At 42.9% G+C, this 27124-nt stretch overlaps 1 protein-coding gene across 3 annotated transcripts in view; it reads right to left on the bottom strand.

Moving 5' to 3' along the window:
- The window catches only part of CDK16 (cyclin dependent kinase 16), an 87939-nt gene that overhangs the window by 21345 nt on the left and 39470 nt on the right, over positions 1 to 27124 (bottom strand). For 2 of the 3 annotated variants that reach the window (XM_087710731.1, XM_087710732.1), the window contains exons 2-8: positions 15484 to 15626; positions 11732 to 11872; positions 9500 to 9633; positions 8401 to 8526; positions 8182 to 8238; positions 5683 to 5797; positions 879 to 973 (exon numbers count right to left, since the gene is read on the bottom strand). In XM_087710731.1, coding sequence (XP_087566857.1) covers positions 879 to 973; positions 5683 to 5797; positions 8182 to 8238; positions 8401 to 8526; positions 9500 to 9633; positions 11732 to 11872; positions 15484 to 15601 — 786 coding nt within the window. In that variant the 5' untranslated portion in view covers positions 15602 to 15626. The remainder of the gene's footprint in view (positions 1 to 878; positions 974 to 5682; positions 5798 to 8181; positions 8239 to 8400; positions 8527 to 9499; positions 9634 to 11731; positions 11873 to 15483; positions 15627 to 27124) is intronic. The other variant, XM_087710734.1, reaches the window with a different exon arrangement.

Here is a 27124-nt window from a genome sequence, read left to right as displayed (position 1 = left end):
TGAAGTAAGAGGGAGGGTTGCATCAGATACTCCATGCCAGCTGGTTCCCAGGCTGACTCATCTTAATTAAGGCATGTGCAATGAGTAGAATGCGCTTGGGCACTATGGTGATCCCCCCTATAGATACAGGCAACTGAATAAGGAAAATGAAACATGGGAGCTGATGGAAACCAGTCCCTGATCCAATTCTTTATTCATAGCTCCACCAAGGGATTACAAGCCACTTATCTTTCAGCCCCAGAAACTTCCCACTTGAAGCAAGAAAGCAACTACGATATATACTTGTTTTATTTAGAGCAGTGTTTCTCAACCTTGGCCACTTGAAGATGTTTGGACTTCAAATCAGTGTTTCTCAACCTTGGCCACTTGAAGATGTCTGGACTTCAACTCCCAGAATTCCCCAGCCAGCGAATGCTGGCTGGGGAATTCTGGGAGTTGAAGTCCAGACATCTTCAAGTGGCCAAGGTTGAGAAACACTGATTTAGAGGTCAAATATATGAAACGCTTTACCTTCTTAGAAGGAGGAGTTGTAGTGTCATTTATTAAGCTTTTGTAACTTAACCTTTGAGAACTACAGTAGGTTCCACCCAAGCTACAGAACTTGCTGCTGAACTGGCTGTTCCAAAAACAAAGAGAGAATTCTCTCAAAAGTACTTGAATTCTCCCAGAAAACTACAATTCCCAGAAATCTTCAGAAGGACGTCTCTACTGCCTGGAGTTTAAAGACCATCATTTTCGAACCAAAGTGGCAGCTTGCATATAAGGAAAGAGGGTGGCGGCTCTTAATTTTCTAGATCTTAGTGAGAACTGGATTTTCAGACATAAAAGAAAGCTGCGCTCCAATTTATTGCATTCCTTCCCCTCCTCCATATACTCACTAAATACTCGAAGACAAGAGTCAGGGATTTCTCTGTATGGATGATATCATGCAGGGTCACTATATTGGCATGTTTCAAATCTTTTAGAAGTGAAACTGTAAGAGAAAGAGGGATGGGAGACATGAGATCTGCATCACAAATACTTCTAATGCAATCATTTCCAAATACGTGGCTTGGAAAGAATTATTTGAACATAAAAGAAAAGAATTCAAGGTTCCTGGAAGCCCAAAACATACTTAAGGAGCTCTCTGTTGCACTGTTCTAAAGTTTTCTAGCCTTGAATTCAATTATGGGAGAGAAAGCTAGGGACCAACCTTTCTCTGTGTAGATGAGTGGAACTGCAATCCAGGTCTGAAAGGGATATGACTGCAGGAGTGTTTAGCTATGTACATTGGCCATTTTGCTTCTCTGATATCAATAATGTTCTTTCTTTCCTCCTTATGCAGATACAAAGGGAGGGAGATCTGGCTTCATACGTTGTTTTATAGGGCCAATGAAACTGGAGGACTTTGGAGAAGGATGGTCAAGATGAAAGGGTTGCATCCATCTGCTGATATCCAGCAGAGACTTGCTAAACAGTGTATCCTTTGGCTTGCTTCTTTGCTCTTTCATTTCTCCATGTGGCTGCATGCCTAAGCACTTTTACTTTTTAATAGTTTGAGAATCAGTTGCCCTGTTTTAACCTTGGTGTCAACATCTGTCTTAATTACATTAAAAAATTTAGGGTCCTGCTGACAGCCTAGCAATACATCTCTTGCATGTTGGCAGAAAGATTGCAGCTAATTCTGATTTCAATTTATGACCACAATTGAACCCAAAATTTATGTTGCTAAGCAAGCCATTTGTTAAGTGAGTTTTGCCCCATTGTACGATCTTTCTTGCCACAGTTGTTAAGTGAAACACTGAAGTTGTTCAGTTAGGGGATTAAGTAAATGATGGTTAAGTAAATCTGGCTTCCCATGGACTCTGTTTGTCAAAAGGTCACAAAAGGCGATCACACGACTCTGGAACACTGTCATAAATCTGAGTCAGTTGCCAAGCGTCTGAATTTCGATCGTATGACCATGCTGCAACAGTTATTAAGTGAGAAAAATGGTCATAAATCACTTTTTTCAGTGCCATTGTAACTTCAAACTGTTGTAAGTCGAAGACTACCTGTATATGAACGTTACATGAAAAGTAACGTTCTGCTTCTATAGCTTTCGTTAAAATATCCCTATTCGTTCATTTTATGAATGAAGCAGGAAAATGTTCCCTGAAATAAATTCTTTTGTTACTTCAGTTTACATAATCATGACCATTTGCTACCCACTTCTGCCAATGATGGCTTCTTAAAACTGTCACAAAAGAACCCCACATTTTGTCCTGACAGTCCTTTCTACCTTTTCAGTCAGATGCACATGAAGGTATTCCTTCAATTTAATTTGGGGGAAAGGAGAAAGTTGCATGGCACCAACTCTTACTGTATGGTGAATGGGGCTAAAAACATGAGAGCAACTGCCTCTTGGGTGGCTCTTGAGTTATAAGGCCTAGTGCTGCCGTGTTGCTGCAAAATGTTCTTCTTGTACTTTTGATGATTGTTCCAAAGTTTTAAGTGTTGCAATACAGCACTCTGAATTGATAACTCTGACAGATTCAAGAAAATGAATCAAAATACCACTATCTCCATCTCAAAAAAAACTGGAAAACTGAATTTTCCTGCCAAACCTGGGTTGAACTCCCCCCCCCCCCGATAAAATTATGTGATGATATTTCTTGGCTTCATTTCTGGGTCATAATGATGAGCCCATGTTTCATCAGCTATTGTGATGCTGTGAAGAAATTCCTCATGTTCATTCTCATTGTGCGGCAATGTTATGGAATGTGCATCTGGAGAAAAAGCTGGGGTGGGGTGGGGGGAAATCTCAGCCAGAATGGGACAACTCTCCACAGCCAACTCAACATGGTCAATGGTCAACTCTCCACAGCTAACTCACCATAGCCAACTTGCCGTGGGACAATTGAACAATTATTTAAAATAAGATGAAAAGATATTTTAATTTTTGTCATTCGCATTCATTCTGTCCCTCCTTTGGCATCTTTTCTTTAACGATTCTATTCCACCATTTCTTAGTTATTAGTCTTTGGTGCAGGACAAGATAACTCTTGTCCCGCACCAAATTGTCCCGCACCGAGTTGGCCATGGCGAGTTGTTCCACCTCAAGTTGGCTGTAGCGTGAGTTGGCCATGGCAAATTGTCATAGACCCAATCTCAGAAGCACCACAGTTTCTCAGGGAGGAGGCAGTACATTCCAGAAGAAGCTCAAGTTAAGAGACTACACAACCCCGAACTGGATGAAGGTGGGAGGAAGAGGTTCAGGGCAGGTTATAGCTTTAGACTGGCAAGATTCTGTAAGCAAGATTTTGCTGTGTTGTCTTTGGACCACTGCTGACAGACAGTTGGTAGCAAATTTCAACTCCTGACGTTTTCATCTCTGCCATCATCGTGAAAGGAATCCATGTGGCACATATCTTCTGTTACAGGTAGTTCTCAACTTGCAACCATTTGTAACTATTCAAAGCTATAACGGCACTGAAAAAAGTGACTTATGACTGGTTTTCACGCTTACGACAGTTTCAACACCTCCACAGTCATGAGATCAAAAATCAGGCACTTGGAAACTGGCATGTATTTATGACAATTGCACAATCCGAGGTTACCATTTGTAACCTTCCAAGCCAGCGTCCAGCAAGTACAGTCAATAAGGGAAGCCAGATTCGCTTAACAACTGTGCCAAAAAAGGTTGTAAAAGGAGATGCAACTCACTGAACAACTGCCTTGCTTAGCAGCAGAAAGTTTAGCCTCAATTATGGTTATAGGTCAAGGGCTTATACCTGTACTGAAGAACATCAATAAGGTGAACCACCTGAAATGCCAAGACTGATTGAAATTTCCCTTTGAGTAATCTGCCAATTGTCCCTAATCAAAGTTCATCAACTGTTTTGATGTGAAACTTGGCCTGCTTTGTTCTTGATCATAGAAATCAGCATCTCCCAATTCACTATCTTTATATTTTTTGGCCCAGCAACACAATATTCATGTCAATGCATTCATCACCGTAAACAACTTACACTCAGCAATGGCAGTCAAAAGTACAGTTCAGCGCATTGTTTAAAGCAAATACTGACTTGTAGGCTTCTATTTCGCAAACAGCAACCCCAGCCTTTCTTCACAGCAACTTTCCCCCAATGAAATGAAAGAACAGGCACACCAGAGTTCCTAATACAGGGAGTCCTCACCTTATGATCACAATTGAGCCTAAAATTTATGTTGCTAAGTGAGAAAGTTGTTAAGTGACTTTTGCTCCATTTTACAACTTTTCTTGACACCTTTGTTAAGTGAATCACTGCAGTTCTTAAATTAGTAACCCAGTTGTTAAGTGAATCTGGTTTCCCCACTGACTTTTCTTATCAGAAGGTTGCAAAAGGTGATCTCATGACCCCGGGACACTGCAACTGTCATAACTGTGAGTCAGTTGTCAGGCATCCAAATGTAAATCACATGATCGTGGGGATGCTGCAATGGTCATAAGTGTGAAAGTGAGTGTTGGTCCTGCCTGAACACAGTTTCTCCTCAAACGGGGAGAGAGAATTGGTCATAAGTCACTCACTTTTTTTCAGTGGCGTTGTAATTTCGAAAGGTCACTAAGTGAACTGTTGTAAGTTGAGGACTATCAGTACAAGTAGTCCTCGACTTACAATAGTTCATTTAGTGACCATTCAAAGTTACAACGGCAGTGAAAAAAGGGACATGACCATTTTTCCCAGTTATGACCTTTGTAGCAGCCCAATGATCATGTAATCAAAATTCAAATGCTTGGCAATTGGTTCATATTTATGACCGCTGCTGTGTCGTAAAGTCATATACATCCACTTTTGTGATCTTCTGACAAGTAAAGTCAATGGGGAAGCCAAATTCACTTAACAACTGGGTTACTAACATGACAACTTCAGTGATTCGCTTCACAACTATGGCAAGAAAGGTTGTAAAATGGGACAAAACTCAATTAATGTCTCAACAAGAGAAATGTCGGGCTCAATTGTGGTCGTAAGTCGAGGACTACCTGTCTGCTCGCAAGTCACAATGCTCATTATTCTTCATTCAGCCCCAAAGATGGAAAAATGAAAATCTCACTTGTAGATCTGTCTCTCTAGACCAGTGTTTCTCAACCTTGGCGACTTTAAGTCCTGTGGACTTCAACTCCCAGAATCCCCCAGCCAGCTCTCGCTGGCTGGGGAATTCTGGGAGTTGAAGTCCACAGGACTTAAAGTCGCCATGGTTGAAAAACACTGCTCTAGACATCTAATTCATCCAGACTTTGACTGAATTCTACTATGCATTTCTCACTATGATTTTTTGCATTTCAAGGTCTATGCCCATCTACGGCAGCCTTCCCTGCTTTGACACGCTCTAAATTGCTCAGGATTCCATGCCAGCAGGACCGTATCTGAAGAATATGGGATTAGGAAAGGCTGAACTAAACGTTTGGTAAATGACTCCTCTAGGTACAGTTACGGCTGTTTGGCTCAGATGAATGCTATGCTTTTCTTCGCTTTTAAGGTCTACAGATTCTTCTAACCTCCCATTACTTTATAGCTACATGGAGTTCTCAAGGCAGCTTACAAGTGGTGCAATTCTATAGCAAGCCAACCAGTTTCAGGATTCTTTTCTTTCAAATAATACCTTCCCAGTGTTTCTGTTAAAAGACAAGAAAATGCAAGGGTTTCTTTCAAAGCCCTAGAAGAAGTAGCTATAGGTTTATACCTTCCCGAATGGCTGTGCAAGGGGCGCCCTCTTCATGCTCAAGACGGATCTCCTTCAAGGCTACCAAGTTGTCAGTGAGTTTACTCTTTCCCTTGTAGACCGTGGCATAGGTTCCCTGATGGGAAAGAGGCAGAATTTAAGTTAACAGCCCAACACGGTACTTGTAAACTGGCCAGTCTCTTAAGACAATGAGATGGCAGATATACAAATTTGATTAAAGAATTTTTGATAAATAAGTATCCTGTCATCGTCTGTAAGCACCAGCCCATCCCTCAGTTCTTGCATTTCACCCCACACTTAAGATAAAAAACTAGTTTCAACATAAAAATTATTTCAATGTTTATCTTCTTTCATTGTCTCTCATCCCCTTTTCTCATCCTCATCCCACCCTGATGTTCCTTCTCCTTATAATTCCCATCTTCCCAAGCCTAAACTTCCCTAAAACAGAAAAATTATCTCTGAAGTCGTACCGATCAAACAAATTTGTCATTTCAATGAGAACTATCCCTACTTTATGGATTGTTCACTCAATTTCTTTGCTACCATTTCACTAGTGGCAGTGATATTTATACTCTTCCAGCAGAAGAAAATATGTGTAACTCATGGTTGGACTGTGGAGTCCTTGCTGCTCTCTGAGCTTAGTTGTTTCATTACCCAACTAGGTAACTTCATCAGTGCCAGTGAGTGTGGAATTTCCTCTTTCCTTGGCAAGAAAACCACATGTCCACCAACACTAGCAGAGCAAGTTACTACAGTATGTGTTGTGACTCAGCAGCAGTCTTCTGTGAGTCTTTTCGGAATGCAAGATTAACGATGCAGCTGGGGCTCGTTAGTGGGGTTTTGGGGATAAAAGGACGGATGGTGCCACGCCCTGGTTGCAGGAGTCAACGTTCCTTGGTTCGTTCAACATTGATTGATCATCAGTCGAGGTTTATGTAAGATACACTTGGAAAAGTGCTTTGTTTTCTGTAACCCTGATTCAAGAAGATACACTTGGAAAAGTGCTTTGATTTCTGTAACCCTGATTCGTAGAGGCTTTGGAAGAAGTGCTTTGCTTTCGTTTTGTTCAACTTGTGTTGCCGTAAGAGAGATTTGTTTTGTATTCTGTTATCTCGTCAGAGACTTTATTTATGTTATTTTTGGGCTCGAAGCCAGTCTGAGCCGAGAACTGATAAAGAAAGTTCCTTTTAAGTTTGTTTGCCTGTCGTCTGTTTAACGAGTGGAGAAGGGGGGACAGAACAAGTATGTATAAACAGAGAGCAAATTCCACACTCATGATGTTATCCACTCAGGTAATCAAATATCTGCAAGCCAACAGCCAAGCCCAGAGAGTACCAAGGACATATTTATACTCTTCACAGCCACAGTGATAATTATATCCACTTTGCAGCAAATATGTGAGTCCAGCACTTGGGTTTGCAAGCTCTCACGCTTGTTCGGGCAACAATAAATTAGCCATAGCACTAAGTGCCTATACTGGTAGAAAGATACCTGTAACCAGTCTAGTTTTATCAGGACAGGAGAGTCTCTGACCAGGAATAGATGGGGATATTTTGTTCTTGACTTTATAACTTCAAAACAGATAATGCTTTTTTTAATTTATTCTACCCTGAAGTAGGTCATTAATAAGTCATTCAACAAACCCTCAAATGGGGTAAAACTGGAGCTCTGGATATTAGCTGGGAAATATAAAATTCCAAGTGCATGTGCTTCTTTCTTGTGGGAAGGGAAAGGAAGGGAAGGAAATTGATTCTCTGTTTAAAGGACTTCCAAATTCACTTGACTATATTTGACTCTCGCGGGCAAATCAAATCCTAAAGGTGGCTACCAAGATGATAGGGACTAAAAAAAGTATTAGAATAAAAGATCAAATAAAATATATAGGCCAAACAATTTGCTCATGTACTGTACAATGGTGAAAATGGAGCCGAGGTGGCGCAGTGGTTAGAGTGCAGTACTGCAGGCCACTTCAGCTGACTGCTATCTGCAGTTCAGCGGTTCAAATCTCACCGGCTCGAGGTTGACTCAGCCTTCCATCCTTCCGAGGTGGGTGAAATGAGGACCCAGACTGTGGGGGCGATATGCTGACTCTGTAAACCGCTTAGAGAGGGCTGAAAGCCCTATGAAGCGGTATATTAAGTCTAACTGCTATTGCTATTGCTAAAATAATAGTGTAGTTAGAAGCCATGTCCAAAATCAGAAGACGGAAGAAGATTGAAGCCTGGGAGGTGGGCTTTCTTCCCATAACAAATGGTTTGGTCATGGCTACTAGAGATGGTAAGAAAACAACCCACCGTGGGATTTTGTTCGCCACCATTAAAAGACTGGCAAGATCCGAGTCCAAACAGGAAGATAAAAAGATGGGAGCGGAAACCACCCTGAGCCCTTATACACCGAAACCCAATGCATGTTAAAACAAAGAACCACCGTTCGTCACTTGAACTACAATCCACTTCTTACCTTTCACCAGTCTGAAAAAGGCCAATTCACAACACTCACCTCTCCCAATTTGTCTAACTTCACGTACGTCTCCAGCTTCCCAAAGCCAATCTCCGACTAAATGAAAAAAGAACAAAGTGTAATGGATCTGCCCTCTTCGGTCTGGTGCTTAGGGAGTCAGCAACAGCAGTTATTGACCTGCAGTATTTAGTACCGGTCCCGCACCAGTGAAGGGGGAACAATGAGAAGTAGGAAGAAGGGACAGATTTATTTATTTACCAAAGAGACTCTGCGTAACCGCCTGCTCAAGGGCTTGTCAAAGAGAGGACTGTTGAGGGTCAGCTTCTCCAGATAGCCTTCGGGCAGACGGATGTCAGCTGGGAGTGACAGGCGCTTGTTAATATCCTAGGAAGCAAGGAGAAATTAGTCCGCTTTGTTTATTAAAGCATCCCAAAATTAGAAGCCTAGATAGATGGATGGATGGATGAATGGACTGACAGATAGTAAAAGGAAATGCACAGGGCTAGAAGTGAAGAAAGCAGAATTTCCAGTTTCTCCTGCACTAGCCTGATTAAAAATAAATAAATCATAACTTCTCCTTTTAACCAGTATGAAATCTAAGCAAAGAGAAGACTAGGTAAGTCCTGAGAAGAGCATCAATAACCTTTGGATTCTTCAGGACATTTGGGGGTGATCTAGAAATCTTGGTAGGAGTTTCCTGTGCAATCTCACAAACCCATATATAGGAATACAAAGAAGTCACAAGGAACAATCTTATTTTACTGAGAGGTTAGACTCCCAATATGTTTAACTCGGTGTCTGGATTAACAAATAGTAGACGTAAATCAGTGGTAGTCAACCTGATCCCTACCGTCCGCTAGTGGGCGTTCCAGCTTTCATGGTGGGTGGTAGGGGTTTGCTGTAACTCTGCTTTATAAATTTTATAAAGTAAAGTTACTTCCCTACTTTATAAGTCACCATTACTGTGGAACTGGTGGGCGGTTAGAAAATTTTAATACTACCAGAAATACAAAAGTGGGCGGTAGGTATAAAAAGGTTGACTACCCCTGACGTAAATAAACCGCTAACAAACCAACCCCAGTTTAATTTAGTCTAGCATGCAGTACAAACCCGGCGAGGAATTCTGTGCAAAATCTATGCATTTATCAAATGTTTATCTTACTTTATCTGAGGTTACTTGGGGTAGACTTTGCCTTCCCTAACCACTGAAGTTAGGAGAATGTAACTTGAGAAGCAGGACATCTTTATTCCTTTCACACCTCTCCTTACAAAAACAGCCCATTATAATGGGAGACAGAGAACTCTTTGTTCCCACCTTAAGCTGTCCATCCATCATCACCAGCCAGCACCCACATACCTCAGTGGAAATCTTGCGCGCCGGGTTGTTCCGCATGCGCACTCGGACTGGAGACTGCACCTCATCTGATGATGTTCCTGATGCCTGATCACTCTCACCATCCGAACCCATTTTGAGGTCCTCGTGAACAATTTCTACACCAAGGAGAAATGCAGATGAAGACACGGTGGGCAGAGAGGACTCACCCCATTCCCTCCAATGTTTGTAAAGCTGGGCTGTAGAAGGAAGCAACGGATCAGCCCAATGTGTTGGAACTAGAACTCCCATCATTCCCAGGCCATGAGCTATGCTTACTGAAACCTCTAGGACTGCAATCCCATTACAATTGGTGGGCATTAGTTGGGAAGTGGCTGCTGTCAACCTCTAAGCATAATGTTTTATGTAAATGTTTTACATAAATGCCCTTCTTTCAGTCTGAAACCATTTTATGAATATTCCACATATAGCAACCCAACACTGATTTTTCCCCCAGTTTTTTTGGGGGGGGCAATCTCAATTCTATCTCTCCAGAAGTTTTAGACATGTTGCCACCATGCTATACCTTCTCAAAGAAAAGTAAGGCTATATGGCTATAGAGGATAGACTGGGCTTCACTTTTTTAGACTGATCACAATTTTAGGGGGTTCCCTTCATATAAAAAGCTACAACAACATGTAAGAGCCTTCGTTATGCTTTCCCTCTTCCATGTAATTATCCTTTATTAGCAGGATCTTAAGTTCTACAACCTACTTAGTTATCTTACTCAGCTATAGGGGGGTATAGGTAAGATCAGAAAATGGGATAACATATTCTGATCTCCTTCTGTCCACTTCATTTGTTTGTTAAATTCATTTAGCCTATCTCATTTCAGAGCAACTATGGGCATATAAAAACATTAAAATCGTCCAGTATAAATATACACCCAGTTATTCCCTGATTTATTAATCATTTCTAATAACATAGTTTGATTAATTGTGTTACTTATAATTATGTTACGGTAGTTCCACAATCTCATGTAAAAGGTCCTCTAAATGTTCAGTATCATATTTAAGTATGTAACAATCAAAAGTATATACCACTGTGGGCCAGCCTTCCTCAACATGATGCCGTTAAGAAACTATAGCATCACCCATCTTCCCCAGACAGCATTAGGCACTGGAAAGTGTAGTCCAGCGCATCTAAAGAGCACCAGATTTAGGAAAGTTGCTCTGGGAATGGGATTACACTGGCTCTCTGATTCTGTGCATCTTTTTTAAACACAACATGAACCTTGAGATCTGCTTCAGGATTTTTTTAAAAATAGCTATATGATGAATTCATGTCAGTGATACTCTAAAGAATCCAAAACAGTATTTTCTTACCTAATGCTTTTAACTCCCCACATTCCCAGCCTCCATAGTCATTGTTATGTGTCATAGGCCAAAAGTGTCTTTTTTGGAATCAGGAAGTATCAAATCCCAGTAAATTAAATTATAACTCAATACCCCTGGAAGTTACCTGGTTGGGAAAGGCTGATTTAAAAGGACAGCAAATCACTCCATATTGAGTAAGGCCACTGGTCCAGCTGCTCAGCACTCTCTAGAGAGCAACATCAGGGTGGTCTTATGAAAAGATTCCTACTTTATTGCTAAAGCACTTCAATCTTTCATCTCTCACAGAAGATTGTGCTAATCAATTTCTGCTCAGAATCATCTTATACAGAGGATGTACCTGGCACAAACGTGGAGGGCACTTAGAATAGCCCAGGAAAAATAATTAATAAAAAGTAAATGTGACATCATGGCCAGGTTCACACATTATGCTAGGTCAGGATTTTTAAATCATAATTACTGAAAAAATCTACCTTTAGCTTTAGGGACAACACCTGCTGTAATACGAGTTTCACATATTGGGCTAAGAAATCATACTATGCATTAGCATAGTGAGTGATACCAGCCAGAATAAAACACAGAGATTCAGAATGATGCACTGGATAAGACCAAGGCTAATTTCTCTTCAAGTGAGCCCTAGTAATTTGAGACTTCAACTTCCTTACCAACCTCATCCTGGAGCAGAAATGCAAGACTCTGGGTCCCCCCAGACTCCTTACTCAAGGAATTGATGTACCCCATCTTGACACAAGAGGCTCAGGTGCATAAATAAGTTAACCGGGACTCCGAAAAGCCTCCCTTGAAGTTAGGCTGGCTTGACTTGTGGCCTCAACCCACAATGGGGAGCCCTTACTGGCAGCACAGTGGGAGGTGCAATAGTCACCTAATCGGGAGGTACGGCCGAGGTGAGAGCTCAGGCTGCGGCTGACGGCCAGACGGGGCCTGCGGAAGGAGCCTGCGTAGTGGTGCAGGAAGGCGTGAAGGCTGCGGGAGGTGCTGGGATGCACACTCTTCACTGTGGGGCCTGGGGGGCAGGAGAGGGAGGAGAGGAGAAAAGCCCACAGACAGACAGATGGGAGGGAGGGGTATGGAGGATGCAGGAGCAATGGAGGGGTACACAGGTGGCCGGGGAATGTGGTGTTGGGGCAGTGAAGAACAGAACATCAGCAAAAGGAGAGAAGGGGAGTGGTAGGAGGGGAAACACCAGTGAGAAGCAGAAGTAGCAGCAACAAAGGGAGAAGGAAGGTGGGGTCCCAGAAAATGGAACACCAGAAGAATATCCATCTCCACCCACCACCAAAAAGTGGAAGTATAAACAGGGGGAGGGAGGGTAAAGTGGAAACAAGGGGGAACCCCGAGCAACATCCCAAAGGGAGTGATGTGGAAAAGACAGGTGCACGAAAGGCGGGAAAGGAAAAGAAGAGGTGGAGCAAACAGCACACAACAAAGAACCAAAGGCACGGGGGGACAAACAGCGGCCACCACATAAGCGAAGGGATTGAAGCCACCACAGAAGAAGGGAGGCCAATATAAACAGAAAAATGGGGAAAAAAAGAGGGGGGAAAAAGAGAAATAATGAAGGAAGGAAAAACAAAACACAAATCAAAGTAGAATGGAAATCAAACTCAAAAGACAGCCCTCAGCCAAGGGGCAGGAGTAGGGATATAACGAAGAGACAGGACTTACCTGAGTGAGACAGCCTTCTCCCTACCATTTTAATAGCTGGAGACCCTACCCCACCCCTCAAATATATTTGAGACTGGAATATTTATAGTATAACAATGAGTAATGTTGGTTTGCTGCACTGTTTCAACTCACAAAATATGTCTTCTAGTGTAGCTTTTCATGAGTTTAGCAAATTCTACAGGATCTCAGCTGCATTCTTAAAAGTGAAAGGTCAATATTCCGGTCCTCACTAGTACACTGGTAGCCCTGACCCAGCAAAGGCAGGATGGGTTGAGTAGTCCACAATGAATTTCCAGATATCTATTGGCCTTGACTATGCCTATGGCTTTTTTTTTTTAACTGCAAAAGAAAGATCTTAAGTCATACTCGCTGATTTCACCTGCACTAATGCTCAGGATCAGACTCAGAACTGCTTTCAACCAACCTGTTTCCCCGAAAATAAGACCTATAGTAAGCTTTTGAGCGCATGCGCTAAAATAAGCCCTCCCCCAAAAATAAGCCCTCCCTGAAAAGATTGCAGCACAGCAGCAGCCATGAGGTGACGATGCTCGCCACCTCCTGCACCTCAAAAATAATAAGACCTCCCCGAAAATGCCAAGTGCTTATTTGGGGGGGGAGAAAATAAGACCCTGTCTTATTTTCAGGGAAACACGGTATGCTATTCTGTATCTATCCAACACATCCTTCATTTTCTGCTATTTATGAGTTTAGGATGGTGAAAATAGGTCCTCGTGCTGGCATATATAGAGAGAAATCAGATGCATCCTTTTTCCCTTCACCTTTATTACCATCATCTTTCACCTCTAAAGCTGTCCATTACTGTAGCCTAGGCAGGTCAGTTCTTTAGATAAACTAGTTTCACAGCTGGATAAAAGGGCCTCCAAGTTGCAGGGAATTATCTGACCATTTGTTAAGGAAGTTGCTAAAACTCTTGTGAAAAGCATTCTGCTGAATGTGCTGATTCTACAGAATGGGGGCACATTTATGTCATTTTAACACAGAACAGCCCTACTTAAGCCAGGGTTTGGCAATGTTCAAGAAGTCAGGAGCCACATTTCTGCCTCCTTATCTTCCAGAGGGCTTCAAGGAATGTGTCCATTTTTTAGAATTGGGGGTGGGGGGTGGGGAATATTCAATGGTAGAAATGGAAGCCTCCAGGAAGCAAACCAATCACCTCTCCTTAGATTTCCAAATGCTAGTTTGAAAGCAGCTTCCAAATTGTCACTGACCTATTTTGCTGGTAAGGAAGTTAAAGGTGAGAACATGAATCATTTGCATCCAGATGTCTCCCATTTCAGTTCCCATCCTTCAAACTGAAAATATGCCACCCCACCCAAAAAAAAAAAAAAAAAGTTAAAATCAGCCTGACAAATGTACTGCATATTTTTTGGGCCTTTTAAAAAAGCAACTTGTATCTTGTGGGATTCTACTCAGGCTTGCAACTTGTTGCCCTTAATAAACTGTCATGACACTTCTATGTGAGTGAGTGGAGAGAGCTGCAAGCTGTATAAACTTTAGCCTTACAAATGTGCTTTTTCAAAAATATTTTCAGTACAAAGGGCAACCTTCACATTCTGTCCTGGATGCCCCACTCCAAAATGCATTCTTGACTCCTTTGCACAACATTACTCAGCCTCAGAGGTGGGTTCCTACCATTTCGCACCTATTCGGTAGAACCGGTTCGTCAAATCTACCGGACCGGTTAGAAGAGGTTCCACCAGTGTACCCGAAAAGCAGGCCACACCTACAGAAGAGGTTCCAAAAATTTTTGAAACCCACCACTGCTAAAGGGTTAGGGGTGCAAGGATCTTGTAACTTGACAGCTTTAAGACTTGCATGCTTCAATGCCAGAGTTCCTGAGCCAACGTGACTGGAGGAGGAATTCTGGGAGTTGAAGTCCACAAGTCTTAAAGCTGTCAGGTTTGAAGACTCCTAGTTTTATTTTCTAAAGGGTTAGGGGTGCAAGGATCTTGTAACTTGACAGCTTTAAGACTTGCGTGCTTCAATGCCAGAGTTTCTGAATAGCTACTTGGACCAACCTAGAGTACTAATTCATAATTTCATATCCGTTCACATGGGCGGCAAGCCACTCCCATCCGGTCACATGGGTGGCAAGCCACCCCCACAAAGGAGGCCACACCCATAGAGTAGGTTCGAACAATTTTTGAAACCCACTACGGCTCAGCCTGCTGCGGGACCAGTGATGGGGTCTATCTCCAAAGACCGTCCAAAAGCTTCAGTGAGTACAGCGTCTGCCTGGAGTCTGAAAAAGGCCAGGAGATCAGAAAACATTCTTTCGATTTTTGTGCCATCTCCTGGTTGTCCAGAAGCTTTCATTCCTAATCCCAGATGCTATCTTAATTTCTGAATACCTGGAAGCTTTTATTATCTAAAACAGTGGTCTCCAACCTTGGCAACTTTAAGACTTGTGGACTTCAACTCCCAGAGTTCCTCAGCCAGCAAAGCAAAGCTTTGCATGCTTCAATGCCAGAGTTCCTGAGCCAATGTGACTGGAGGAGGAACTCTGGGAGTTGAAGTCCACAAGTCTTAAAGTTGCCAAGGTTGGAGACCACTGATCTAAAAGACTAATCCCATCCCTATAAACCCTCCCTATCTGGCTATTCAGTCACCAATAAATCCTATTTAATAAAGTTTACATTGGAAAATCTTCTGAGTCCATTTGCCAGTGCATAAAAGTTTCACATCAGAAGTTTAGACAGGCAGCAAAGTTTGATAACTTCAACTGAATTAATAAAAAGCTTAAGCTTAAAGAAGCTTTGCCAAGCACCCTATGATCCTGCTGCTATAGCCGCTCTCCTTTGTAGGCTTGTTAGCATAATGTGCTCTGTTAAGGATACAGCCAAGAAAAGCGATTGTAAGTAGATCAGAAGAAAAAAAAAACCTGTCAATTCTCCCTCGAAGGAAGCAAAGATCAAGGAGGGAACTCACCATTATCGCTGCTGTTGTTTTCCTCTATATTAATGGGTTCATTGAGGTTTTTCTCTACAGTTCGGCTCCCCCGCAGCGTCATGGACAGCTGCCTCTTGATCTTCTTCATCCGATCCATGATGGGGAAGGGGCTGGAGTCACTGCTGAAGGTACAGGATGAGGAAACGTTAGCCAGGGTGTTAAACAAGCAATTTTATTTGGTATAGAATAATGTCAGATGTAGCAAAACTAATGCAGCATTAGACTGCAGCTCAGATTCTTCGCCAAACAGTGGCTGGTAAAAACTTCAAATGAATGCCCTCAATTAAAATGGATTTTTAAAAAACCGAAGTGACTCATCAAAGTTCCTCCAAAATTCACGGACATTTCTTAAGAGACTTTCAAATGTTATTGACATATGATTTTTAAACAACATTTTTAGACACATGTAAATACATCTGTAGAAGACAGCATAGTCTAACATCCGGAAGATTTGACTGGAGATTTCAAACCAACAACAAATCTCTTACTTTACTTGATCCCCAGGTTGAATGGTGCAAGATAAAGCAACCTATGGTTCCAACAGCTCCATCCAACTTGACCAAAGGTGCCAAAACTGCTCTGTATCTTGTCCTGTTTGACCTTCCATGTTTTTGTCCTTTCTATTCGTTCCTCTGGAGAACTTCCTTTTGCACATCTCAGCCACTATTTCCTAGTCCACAACCTGTATTCCTTGGCTTCCCTGGCTTCACCTTAGTTGGACGCCTCCTTTTTCCACCATTCCATCCCTAGGTCTATCTGCTCATTCCCCCTCTAGGCTTTGATCAGCTCTTCCGGTCATTTGTTCTTCTGTGGAAAGAAAGCATGACAGCCAATCACTGCCAGAAACTACAGAAGTACCAACCACCATAAATTCCCAGCACTATGTAGTAAAATAAATAAATTCTGTTTCTGCATACTGAAGGTCAGTGCAAATATGAATGGCAGGGGAATCGCTCATAGAACCATAGAGCATGCTGTTTATCAAATTAAACTAGAGCAGAGCGCAGCAAATATCCTACACAATGACACTATTGTACAGCTATCTACACTGGGGATTAGCTTCGTAAAGAATACGACTGATAGTAGCTATTACTTCCAGTACAGAAGCCTGTATCTCAATAACTATTCCTTGAGGGAAAAAGAAGAAACCCTATTAAACTTGTATGATGCTTAAGGGGTTCCTGAAAGCATCTGATTACCTACCATCTGTGGGAACAGAGCACATTGCCTAAGTAGCCTTTGATATGATTTAACAGATATTTTGTTGTATTCCCCCCCCTTCCCCCCCCAAAAAAGAACATCTGAAAATCCAGGAACACAACCAGCCCTTTTTTTTTCATCTTATGGTAGATGGCAGAAGCAGCAGAGCTTAATCTTCGTGGTCAGACAGGCTCTATTTCAACTTTTGTCCACAGATAGTCCTCGACGTATGATCACAATTAAGCCCCAAATTTATGTTGCTAAGTGAAAAATTGGAAGTAAATTTTGCTGCATTAAGCGTCATTAATATGAACCTGTTGCCAAGCATCCAATTTTTGATCATGTGACCACGGGGATGTTGTAATAGTCGTGTGAAAAATGCTCACAAGTCACTTTTTTCAGTGCTGTTGTTAACTGAGGACTATCTGTACTGTGCTTTCTTTGATCAACAAGATTCCTCAGACTGATACTGTCTTCCACAAAAGTGAGACAATGTTCCTCTTCCAGGTTTTTAAAAAAAACTAATACTGAACACCACACATTCTCTCCTTCACTATCTCTAAGAAAGTCATTCGAAACGCAACGAAATCGAGAAATTCCCCACTGTGCTGCCAATTAAGCACACCAACAAATTCAGTGAAGGATCTATTCTTAAGAGCCATTCTAACCTCCGACAGGAAAGAACTGAGGGAGCCAAAACAAGCCTAGCTGGAGTGGCTTTATAGCAAGGACTTAACAGTCAATCTCTTTTTATAGTATGAAATCATTAAATGACAGGAGGTAGATTGGACTTAAGAACAAACATACTTCCCGGAAGGTAAATTCAAGTAAAGCTTGCCAAGAGGGAATCTCACCATAACTCTCCTTCGAAGTGTATGTGTGTGTGTACCAGGGGTGGGTTTCTTGCCCCGTTCCAACCGGTTCGGTTGGAACGGGGGCGGCGGCATCCTCGTGCACGCGCGCGGTGCACGCATGCGTACTAGCGTCTGTGCGAGGCTCCAGCTGCTCCTGGAGGATCGCGCAGGCGCTGTATGCGTCCTGCGCATGCGTGGAAGCGCAGAATTCATCAAAACCGGGTAAGAAGCGCGGGCGGGCGGGTGGGCCCTTCGCCTTTCCCGGAAGTTACTTACTTCCGGGTTCACCGACCAACCGGTTCGCAGGGACCGCCGCGAACCGGTTGAAACCCACCCCTGGTGTGTACATACATGTATGTGTACACACACACACAAACACTAAATGTGATAACCCCATTGGATATTAGGGTATAATATCAAAGGCAGCTTATACGAACCCCGTAGAAAATTAAACAACCTAACAATAAAACAGTCAATGGCCTGAGGACAGAACTAGCTCCTGGGATACCTGCCAGAGACTGGAAAACATCAATAGATTGGCCATCCACCCTTCCTCGGGCTTCTGCTCTCAGAGCTAATTATTTAGTGATGAAGGAAAAAATAATGCATGCCTCAAAGGTGTAGTAGTCTCAGTTCACGTGGAATGACACACAGGGCCGACTCTACAAAAAGGGAAAGGCAACTTCCTCAGAAGGCAGAGCTAGGTGGAGACCAGGAATGGTAGCCAAGCATGGAAAGAAAAAGAGTTCTTATGTCCTTTGTCACCTGCCCTGTAACCCAATTAGCCAGTTGCCCTCGGGCACAAAGAAGAATGTTGTATAGCCAGCTTCTGTGCGTGGAACTGGGCCTAGATAAATGGGACCCAAGAGGTATGTCAAATCTGCAGCTTCCAGAAAAACAGGCACAGAGTTTATGCAGCAAATTGTAGGATTTCTAAAGTAACAACTCAGACGAGAAGGATTTTTCAACAGCAGTAGGTTTAACACGCCACCGTTCCGAGCCATCAAAGAGGAATGTATTTGGTGAACTTTCTGCACGTCAGGGGAAAAGGGAAAATAAGTCTTTTTTTTTTTTTAAAGACTGGCTTTTTATGTCATACTTATCACCCAATTGGGATCTGGGAAAATGTTCTGCCCTGGGTCATTGTGGCTGACAATACAATTAGCATAATTGATGCTAAGCACATAATTTGAAGGGTGTGAATCCCTCTGCAGAAAGCCACCCTTCCCCATCTGTGGCATTCCTGAGGAGAAGAAGGATGGCGTCATCATCTGAGGCCTGAACAAGCTGTGTTTGGTTACAAACCAAATTTGGAGGCTTCCTTGCTCTCATCTACTTTTGGAGCATTTATGAAATTTAAACACAAAGAATGGTAGCGAATAAGGAATCACCTACCATCTATGGGAACAGAGCACATTGCCTAAGTGGTCTTTGATATGATTTAACACGTATTTTGTTGTATCCCCGGTCTAGCCATGCACTTCCCAGATGAGATCCAAACCAAGGAACTGGATCTGCTGATGGCCATAATTTCTCAAAAGTGGAATAAGCTTTCCCTCTTCGCAACTGGGCCTACATACAACTTGGACAAGTCTAATGTCAAAAAGCCCTCGTTGCCATATTTTGCTGCAAGGTGACTGTGACATTCCTGGTATTAGTCATTTCTTGCACATTCAAAATGCTACATCTGCTTGTAAACAGAACAAATGACTTCCCCCCATTTAATACTCTTGTGTATTTACTGTCTTTCCTACATGCAGACTTTGCAAAACGCTTCAAGCTACCAAAACAGGCACAGCCCATCAGCCACGTACAGCGGCTAATGATTTATTCAAATGCCTCCCCATGTTTCATTACCGCAGGCAGACAACAGGAAAAAAAAAAAAAAAAAAACCTCCCACCAGATGTATTTATATACTCCACTGCAGCCTAGGTAGCCATCAGACCAGAGGTGGGTTCCTACCAGTTCGCACCAGTTCGGTAGAACCGGTTCGTCAAATCTACCGAACCGGTTAGAAGAGGTTCCACCAGTGGACCCGGAAAGCAGGCCACACCTACAGAAGAGGCTCCAAAAAATTTTGAAACCCACCACTGACACTCACACACACACACACACACACACACACAGAGAGAGAGAGAGAGAGAGAGAGAGAGAGAGAGAGAGAGAGAGAGAGAGAGAGAGAGAGACTCACACAGAGAAAGAGAAAGAAAGGAAGAAAGAAAGAAAGAAAAAAGAAAAAAGGAAAGAAAAAGTGAGAGAGATGAAAGAAAAAAGGAAAAAGGGACAGAGAGACAAAAGGAAGGAAAGAGAGAGAGAGAGAGAGAGAGAGAGAAAACACATGGCCGGCAAGCCACTCCTACTAGGTCACTTGGCCAGCAAGCCACACCCACAAAGGAGGCCACACCCACAGAGTAGGTTCAAAAAAATTTTGAAACCCACCACTGCATCAGACCAGCCTGGCCCAAAGTTGTACCTTTACTGAGTAGCAATCAGCAGGGGGAACTTCTCACGACAAGAAAATGAACGTGATTGCATATTTATGCCTGTTGCTAAAACTGTAGCTGCAAGGGGCATACAAAACATTTCAAATTCAAAATGGCTCAAGCTCACCATCCTCGAACACCGTCCTGTTCGAGTTCAGCACGCACATTGCAGGTGTGAAAAAAGGAATTCAAACATTTTGCACATTTTTACTTTTTAAAATATCCTTTATTTGCGATCATCAGCACAGTCTCTTTCTATGTTGGCCTAGGACACTCTCATTTGTTAACAGTCAGTAAAGCAAGCTTTACTGAAATTTACACACTTGGCCAATAAAGAATTCTATTCTATTCTATTGAAAGTTGTATACAATGAATGATAAAAAGGAGATATTGAAACCCAAATCTCCAGTCACTCAGTTCAGCACACGCCTCAGATCATGATACCCAAGTTTGCCTTCCACAACCTGGCTCCTGTATATTTGTAATATTCCAACTCCAACTCTCGACCTGCATGGTCATTAGAAATCCAATCGAGCAAATAAAGCATATTTTAAATTTTAAGTACGCATTTTTGGCATAAACAAAACTCAGCACAATCCCCCAAACCATGTATAAATAGCACTCCTATTTTGAGCGGAATTTGAACAGACAGCTTGAACATTAAGGATGCAAGTTGCAATATTGAATGGCTTAAGCATTAGATACATTATAGTTTTGTACCTTCTAACCTTGAGCTCCTGAAAGAAAGGCAGGATATCTGATAAATCCATACCTTTAAGGGTAATGCTCAGCATCAGAGGAAGACAATTTGATTTTGCTGAATACAAACAATGCTGGAAAGGGAAATGAATGCTCACTTCTGGTTAGAAAGGACTATTTTATACATTTGTGCTCTCCATTTCCACAACGCATTTTCTCCAGCCAGCTCCGGGTGGGAAAACCTGTGGACCTCTACCCAAGTTTTTCCAATTACCTACATCAGCTATGTTCCTTGCCAGGCCCAAATATCCTTGAGTCAAAAAGATATGTCAACCTTGGAGCTCAGGATTATGAGACAGGCAGTGAACAGTAGACAGGCTATGAGTGAAGATGACATCCTTCACCTCAGTTTGTCACTTCGTGTTAAGAAAGAGCAGGAGAAGCCCTCATTAGCTTGGGATAATTTTAGGATACAGAACTATTGCCATCAGCACCCCCATTAGAAAATGTATACAGGAAATACAGCAGTGATGTTATCCAATGAGGGGTGTCCAAAATTTCCAGTCTTGGAGCATTGGAGTTTGAGGGAGTATGTAAAGCAGGTGTATTTTTTATTTCTTCAGGATAGATAGATAGATAGATAGATAGATAGATAGATAGATAGATAGATAGATAGATAGATAGATAGATAGACAGACAGACAGACAGACAGACAGACAGACAGACAGACAGACGGGAGAGAGAGATGCCATCCAGTTTCGATAGTATGATCAGGCGATTCAAGGTGCTACTTATCACCTACAAAGCCCTTCATGGTACTGGACTTGGGTACTTGAGAGACCGCCTACTGCCAATTACCTCCACTAGACCGATACGATCGCATAGATTAGGCCTCCTCCGAATTCCATCATCTAGCCAGTGTAGACTGGCAACTACCCGGAGGAGAGCCTTCTCGGTGGCTGCTCCGACCCACTGGAACGAACTCCCCGTGGAGATTCGGACCCTCACCACCCTCCAGTCCTTCCGCGCCGCCCTAAAGATCTGGCTGTCCCGGCTGGCCTGGGGTTAAGACTCTAACCCCACTTGAATTGTGTGGCTGTTGTGTTTTTTTAAATGTTGTATTGTCTGTATGTTGGAAACTGTTTGTCCCTCCCCCCCCCTTTTTTTGAACTGTGAGCCGCCCTGAGTCCCCCCCAGGGAAAAGGGTGGCATACAAATAAAGGGAAAATGAAAATGAAATGAAATGAAGCCTTAGCTAGAGCCCACAGGTGGCCTTCAGGTTATCTACCATTAGTCTACAGCAGCAGTCCCCAATGTTTTTGGGTCTGCAGACTAGCAGCAGCAATGGCAGCAGAGGGTGTGTGTGATTGCGTGGGCACAACCTAATCCAACACATGCACAAATAAAGCTTTGCACACTTGCCTGCAACTTGCGTGGCCCCGGTTCCCAAAAGCCTGGGGATTGGGAACCCCTGGCCTACAGAACAAAGAGCGGCTCTCTGAAATTTCAGACAGAGGTTTTTGCCAGCACCATATGATTTTTGCAAGGCTTCATAACTGTTTTATATCCTTTGACAATAAAACGATGAAGCCAGCTCATAGCAACAAGTCATGTTAAACTGCAGGCCTTTGTGTTCCAACAATCACATACCAACAACGGTTCTTATCTATAACATAGTCTACCCTTCACCATTCCTGGCCCATAGATGCTATAACTCAGTGGTCCCCAACCTTTTTATCGCCGCGGACCAGTCAGCCTTTGATAATTTTACCGTGGCCCGCTGAGCGCGCGCAGGGGTGAGGGAGCGTTGTTCGCGACGACACATTGATTGTTTATATATCAGATTGTTTTGATTAAACAACTTTTATTTTATTGTATTTAAACATGCCTTACAAAATAAAATACAATTACATAAATATAAAGTGCAAGGCTATGCTACTAGCACTGTCTATGCTAGCCCTACGTAGCTGCGCAGGCGCTCTTAGGTTTTTTTCAGGAATCGGCCAGCGCTGAAGCGCTGAAAAGGAATGAGAAGGGCGGCGCTGGACACAGGGGGGCGGTGGGCCACTGGTGACGTCAGAGTGCCACCAGCGGTCCAGTAACACCCCTTGTGCCAGTTAGCCCTAATTTGCATACAGAAAGAAACTATGGCCCCCGGCCGCTGCAGCGATCATGGCCCCCGGCTGCTGCGCGGCCCGGTGCCAGGTACTCCACGGCCCGGCACCGGTCCGCAGACCGGGGGTTGGGGACCACTGCTATAACTGATATATTTGTATGGGTCACAGTTATGTTGGGATTTGTACGTCACACTAATCCATGGTTTCTTTGACCATGTTTACTGAAGAATTCCTATTAAACAAGAGTAAACAGGCAATCTTCTTCCAAAACAAATTGCAGAGTGAAGCAACCAAAAGTTCCAGAGGTGTCTGTCTCAGGTGAGACCAGCATTCCTTCCCTCTTTTATCAGAAAACGTAATCTGGTCAGCCTAGGGCTCTGATAAGCATATCCAGTCCTTGACCCTTGGTTTTAGAAGGGTCAAGGAAAAAGAATGAATGTAAAAATTGCAACTTCTGATGTTTTGCCAAGCTCGGCTCGTAGGGCAAAAGATCAAGAGGAACAGATAACCAACAGTGGTCTTCATAGAGGGAATTCACATCAACCGTCACTGGAATGACAACAGCGTGTATCAGCCTCAATTATTTCAATTCAATATAATTTCATTAATTTAGGAACTACCCATAATATCTCATAATGTCAAGCCATAGTGTCCACCACTTGAAAAAAAAACCTAGCAACACAACAATCTTTGACATATACTGGAAGGGACCACAGGAACACATCTCCCAAGTGGTAAATAGATAGGGGGCAAGTAGTAGAGAGAGAGAAGTTGGATTTACACACTATGCTGGAACCATATGTATTTTTCTTTGCCTAAATCTGTTTGCATGATTCAGGAGACCATGGTTGATCAAATCACGATTCATCACAATAACCAGGTGATTACAAGAGCAAATATCTTGATATCTATCCTCCACCAATAGCAATAACACTTAGATTTATATACCATTTTACAGTGCTTTGCAGCCCTCTCTAAGAAGTTTACAGAGTCATCACATTGCCCCCAACAATCTGGGATCCTCGTTTTACCCACCTTGGAAGGATGGAAGACTGAGTCAACCTTGAGCCTGCTGAGATTTGAACTGCCGAATTGCAGGGAACCGGCAGTCAGCAGAAGTAGCCTGCAGTACTGCACTCTAACCACTGTACCACCATGGCTCAAATCCTGGGCTTTGTTTTTAGCCTTGGCATTGAAGTCTGATATAATGTGTAACTCTAGTTCTAATGGGTATACAATAAACACAGGGCCCAGATAATAGAAGAACAAAAAGTGGGGGGAAATTTAAACCACTTTTAAAAACATACTAATACAGCATTTATCTTGCTGGCTCCATCCATATCTGAGTATTTCAGCATACTACAGCATATCTGACAGTGACAAGGCCCAATGATAATAACCATCTCTTCTTGTATATCTTAAAATCTGTTCCTCAGCCATAAATACGTAAGTACATACGTGAGTGACAGAAAAAGTATATACTTTCCACAAAAGGAAGTCCCCAAATACTGTACAACTGTTTGTTTACTGACGGTTCAACATTACAACAGCCTTGGAAAAAGTGACTTTCTGACCATACTCAACATTGTGATCATTACATCACCCCCAGTTACATTATTGCAAATCCAGCACTGGGTTAACCAGTTCACATTTACCACAGCTGCAGCATCTTGCAGTCACATGATTGCAAGAGCCGAGGTGGCGCAGTGGTTAGAGTGCAGTACTGCAGGCTACTTCAGCTGACTGCTAGTTCTGCAGTTCGGCTGTTCAAATCTCACCGGCTCAGGGTTGACTCAGCCTTCCATCCTTCCGAGGTGGGTAAAATGAGGACCCAGATTGTTGGGGGTGATATGCTGACTCTGTAAACCGCTTAGAGAGGGCTGAAAGCCCTATGTAGCGGTATATAAGTCTAACCGCTATTGCTATTGCTAATTTGCAACCTTCCTATCCGCAAAGTCAATTAGGGAACTTGGGTTCGCTTAATGGCCACATAATTCACTTAACAACCGCAGTGATTTTTCTTAGGGACCATGATAAAAATGGTTGTAAAATTGAGTGTCACATGCTGACTCAATTTACAATCACATTGGTTTATGACAGAAATTCTGGTCCCAATTGTGGTCATAAGTTGAGGACTACCTGTACAACACAGGGGCTATTTCACTCGTGCTGAAGTATACTCTCTATCAACAGTTACAAGTATGTCTATTTTTAAAACTCTTATGTAGATTCATTTACATATGCAGCAGAATGTGGTCACATAACTCTGACAATGTACCGGCTACAGCATTATTAATGCTTACCATGTTGGGGGGGGGGGGATCTCCGATGTTTTAAAAGAAACTAGGACAGTAGAATGGTATGGCTTGTAAAGGTTTAAAACAACAATGATCAATGGAGTATGATATAGTATTGTACCTCTAACTGTGATATCACGGTTTCCTACTTCTAGATATATTTTAAATATTTTGTACACCTATACTATAGACCCCACAATAGGTCTATCTCCACTTTACCAAAAAACCAGCAAACATGCCCTTAAAGTCAAACTTGAATTTGGGAGATTACATCTACACAGTGTTCTTGGCTATCAACATTGATACTATTTTCTTATTTCAGATTTTTTTTTTACCTTCTCAGCCTCAAATTTCTGGGTGGTTCTTCATCAAAGCACTAATGCACCCTTTAGATTTGGATTTTGAAATCAGCCAACGTTAGATGTCACCAGCTGAATAATCTTCTTTGAATCCTCCTCATATAATTCTGGGAGTGATATTTTAGTGAGAATAATGTTGTAATTCTGTATAGAGAGATACCACCATGCATTCTACTTCATCAAAGTGTAACTCCCAAAATTAGCTGGAGAGTGAATAGCTATTGAACTGTGGCATGAATGAATCCTAAGGTCAGGAATGGAACACACTTAGCCTATCAGTGTTGCTGACTAACAATTCCCATCAACAACCCAAAAGTGCTTTTTCAGGAGGCAACGGGACTTTGTTTTTCTTTGAAGGCTGAAGCTTCTTGAGCTCTGACTGGATGGTGGGGAATGTAGGGATTTATATTTGTTGCAGACAGCTGGTCATTTGCATTATTTCAGAGAATCGTTGAGGAAATCCTCTGGAAATTCATTCAGAAAAACAGAGAAGCAGAGCTGAAGAAGCTTCTTGGATGAGAAATGAAACGTCTTCAAAGAAAAACAAGAAAGTTGAGCTCCCTCCTGAAAAAGCAGCTTTGGGATAACCATGAGCGAGATACCTGAGAATCTCCATAGACATTTAGCTATGCACTTTGGGATGAATACCCTTCGAGTGGGGTTGGGAGTATGAATGTATTTCCAGAAAAATTGCAGACTACAGGAACCATTTATTGTATTGTATTGTATTTGTATTGTATTTATTTGTCTTGTATGCCGCCCACTCCCGAAGGACTCCGGGCGGCTCACAATAGACAAGGGAAGAGGGAAAACTAGACAAAGACAACACTTTAAAAACAAAACTGCAACATTCACAATTTCCGCGGGGCTGGATGTTTCCACAGGCCCCCCAGCCTGCTGGAGCAGCCAGGACTTGGTGGCTTTGCGGAAGGCCGGGAGGGTAGTAAGGGTCTGGATCTCGACAGGGAGATCATTCCAGAGGGCTGGAGCTGCAACAGAGAAGGCTCTCCCCCGGGGGGTCGCCAGCCGACATTGGCTGGCGGATGGAATCCGGAGGAGACCTAACCTGTGAGATCTGATTGGTCTATGGGAGGTAATCGGCAGGAGGCGGTCTCTCAGGTACCCAGGTACGATGCCATGTAGGGCTTTATAGGTAGCGACCAGCACCTTGCAGCGGATTCGGAGACTAATGGGTAGCCAGTACAGCTCGCGGAGGATAGGTGTGACGTGGGTGTACCTGGGTGCACCCACAATCGCTCGCGCGGCTGCGTTCTGGACTAATTGAAGTCTTCGAACACTCTTCAAGGGCAGCCCCATGTAGAGTGCATTACAATAATCCAGTCTGTGGTTCATCCATTTGTGGTTCACTTTGAGATACAGACAGCACAGACTCATCCCCAACAACCTGTGCTTGTCTTCAACAGTGAAGGGACACAGGCCAGAAAACATCCTGTAGTCAAGAAGGCGCCACACCCATTTGGACTACTCAGGTGACCCTGAGGACACAGATAAACCTCCAAGTAGCCTCAACGACTCTCTAAAAAGAATGCAAATGATCAGCTGTCTGCAAGGAATATAAATCCTTCCACTCCCCACCATCCAGTCAGAGC

The sequence above is a fragment of the Thamnophis sirtalis genome, unplaced genomic scaffold (assembly GCF_051295495.1).
Source record: "Thamnophis sirtalis isolate CommonGarterSnake01/CBP01778 unplaced genomic scaffold, rThaSir2_p1.2 scaffold_3, whole genome shotgun sequence".
Lineage (NCBI taxonomy): Eukaryota > Metazoa > Chordata > Lepidosauria > Squamata > Natricidae > Thamnophis > Thamnophis sirtalis.
The sequence above is the reverse complement of the archived record's forward strand: the minus strand, read 5'-3'. Positions and strand labels throughout refer to the sequence as shown.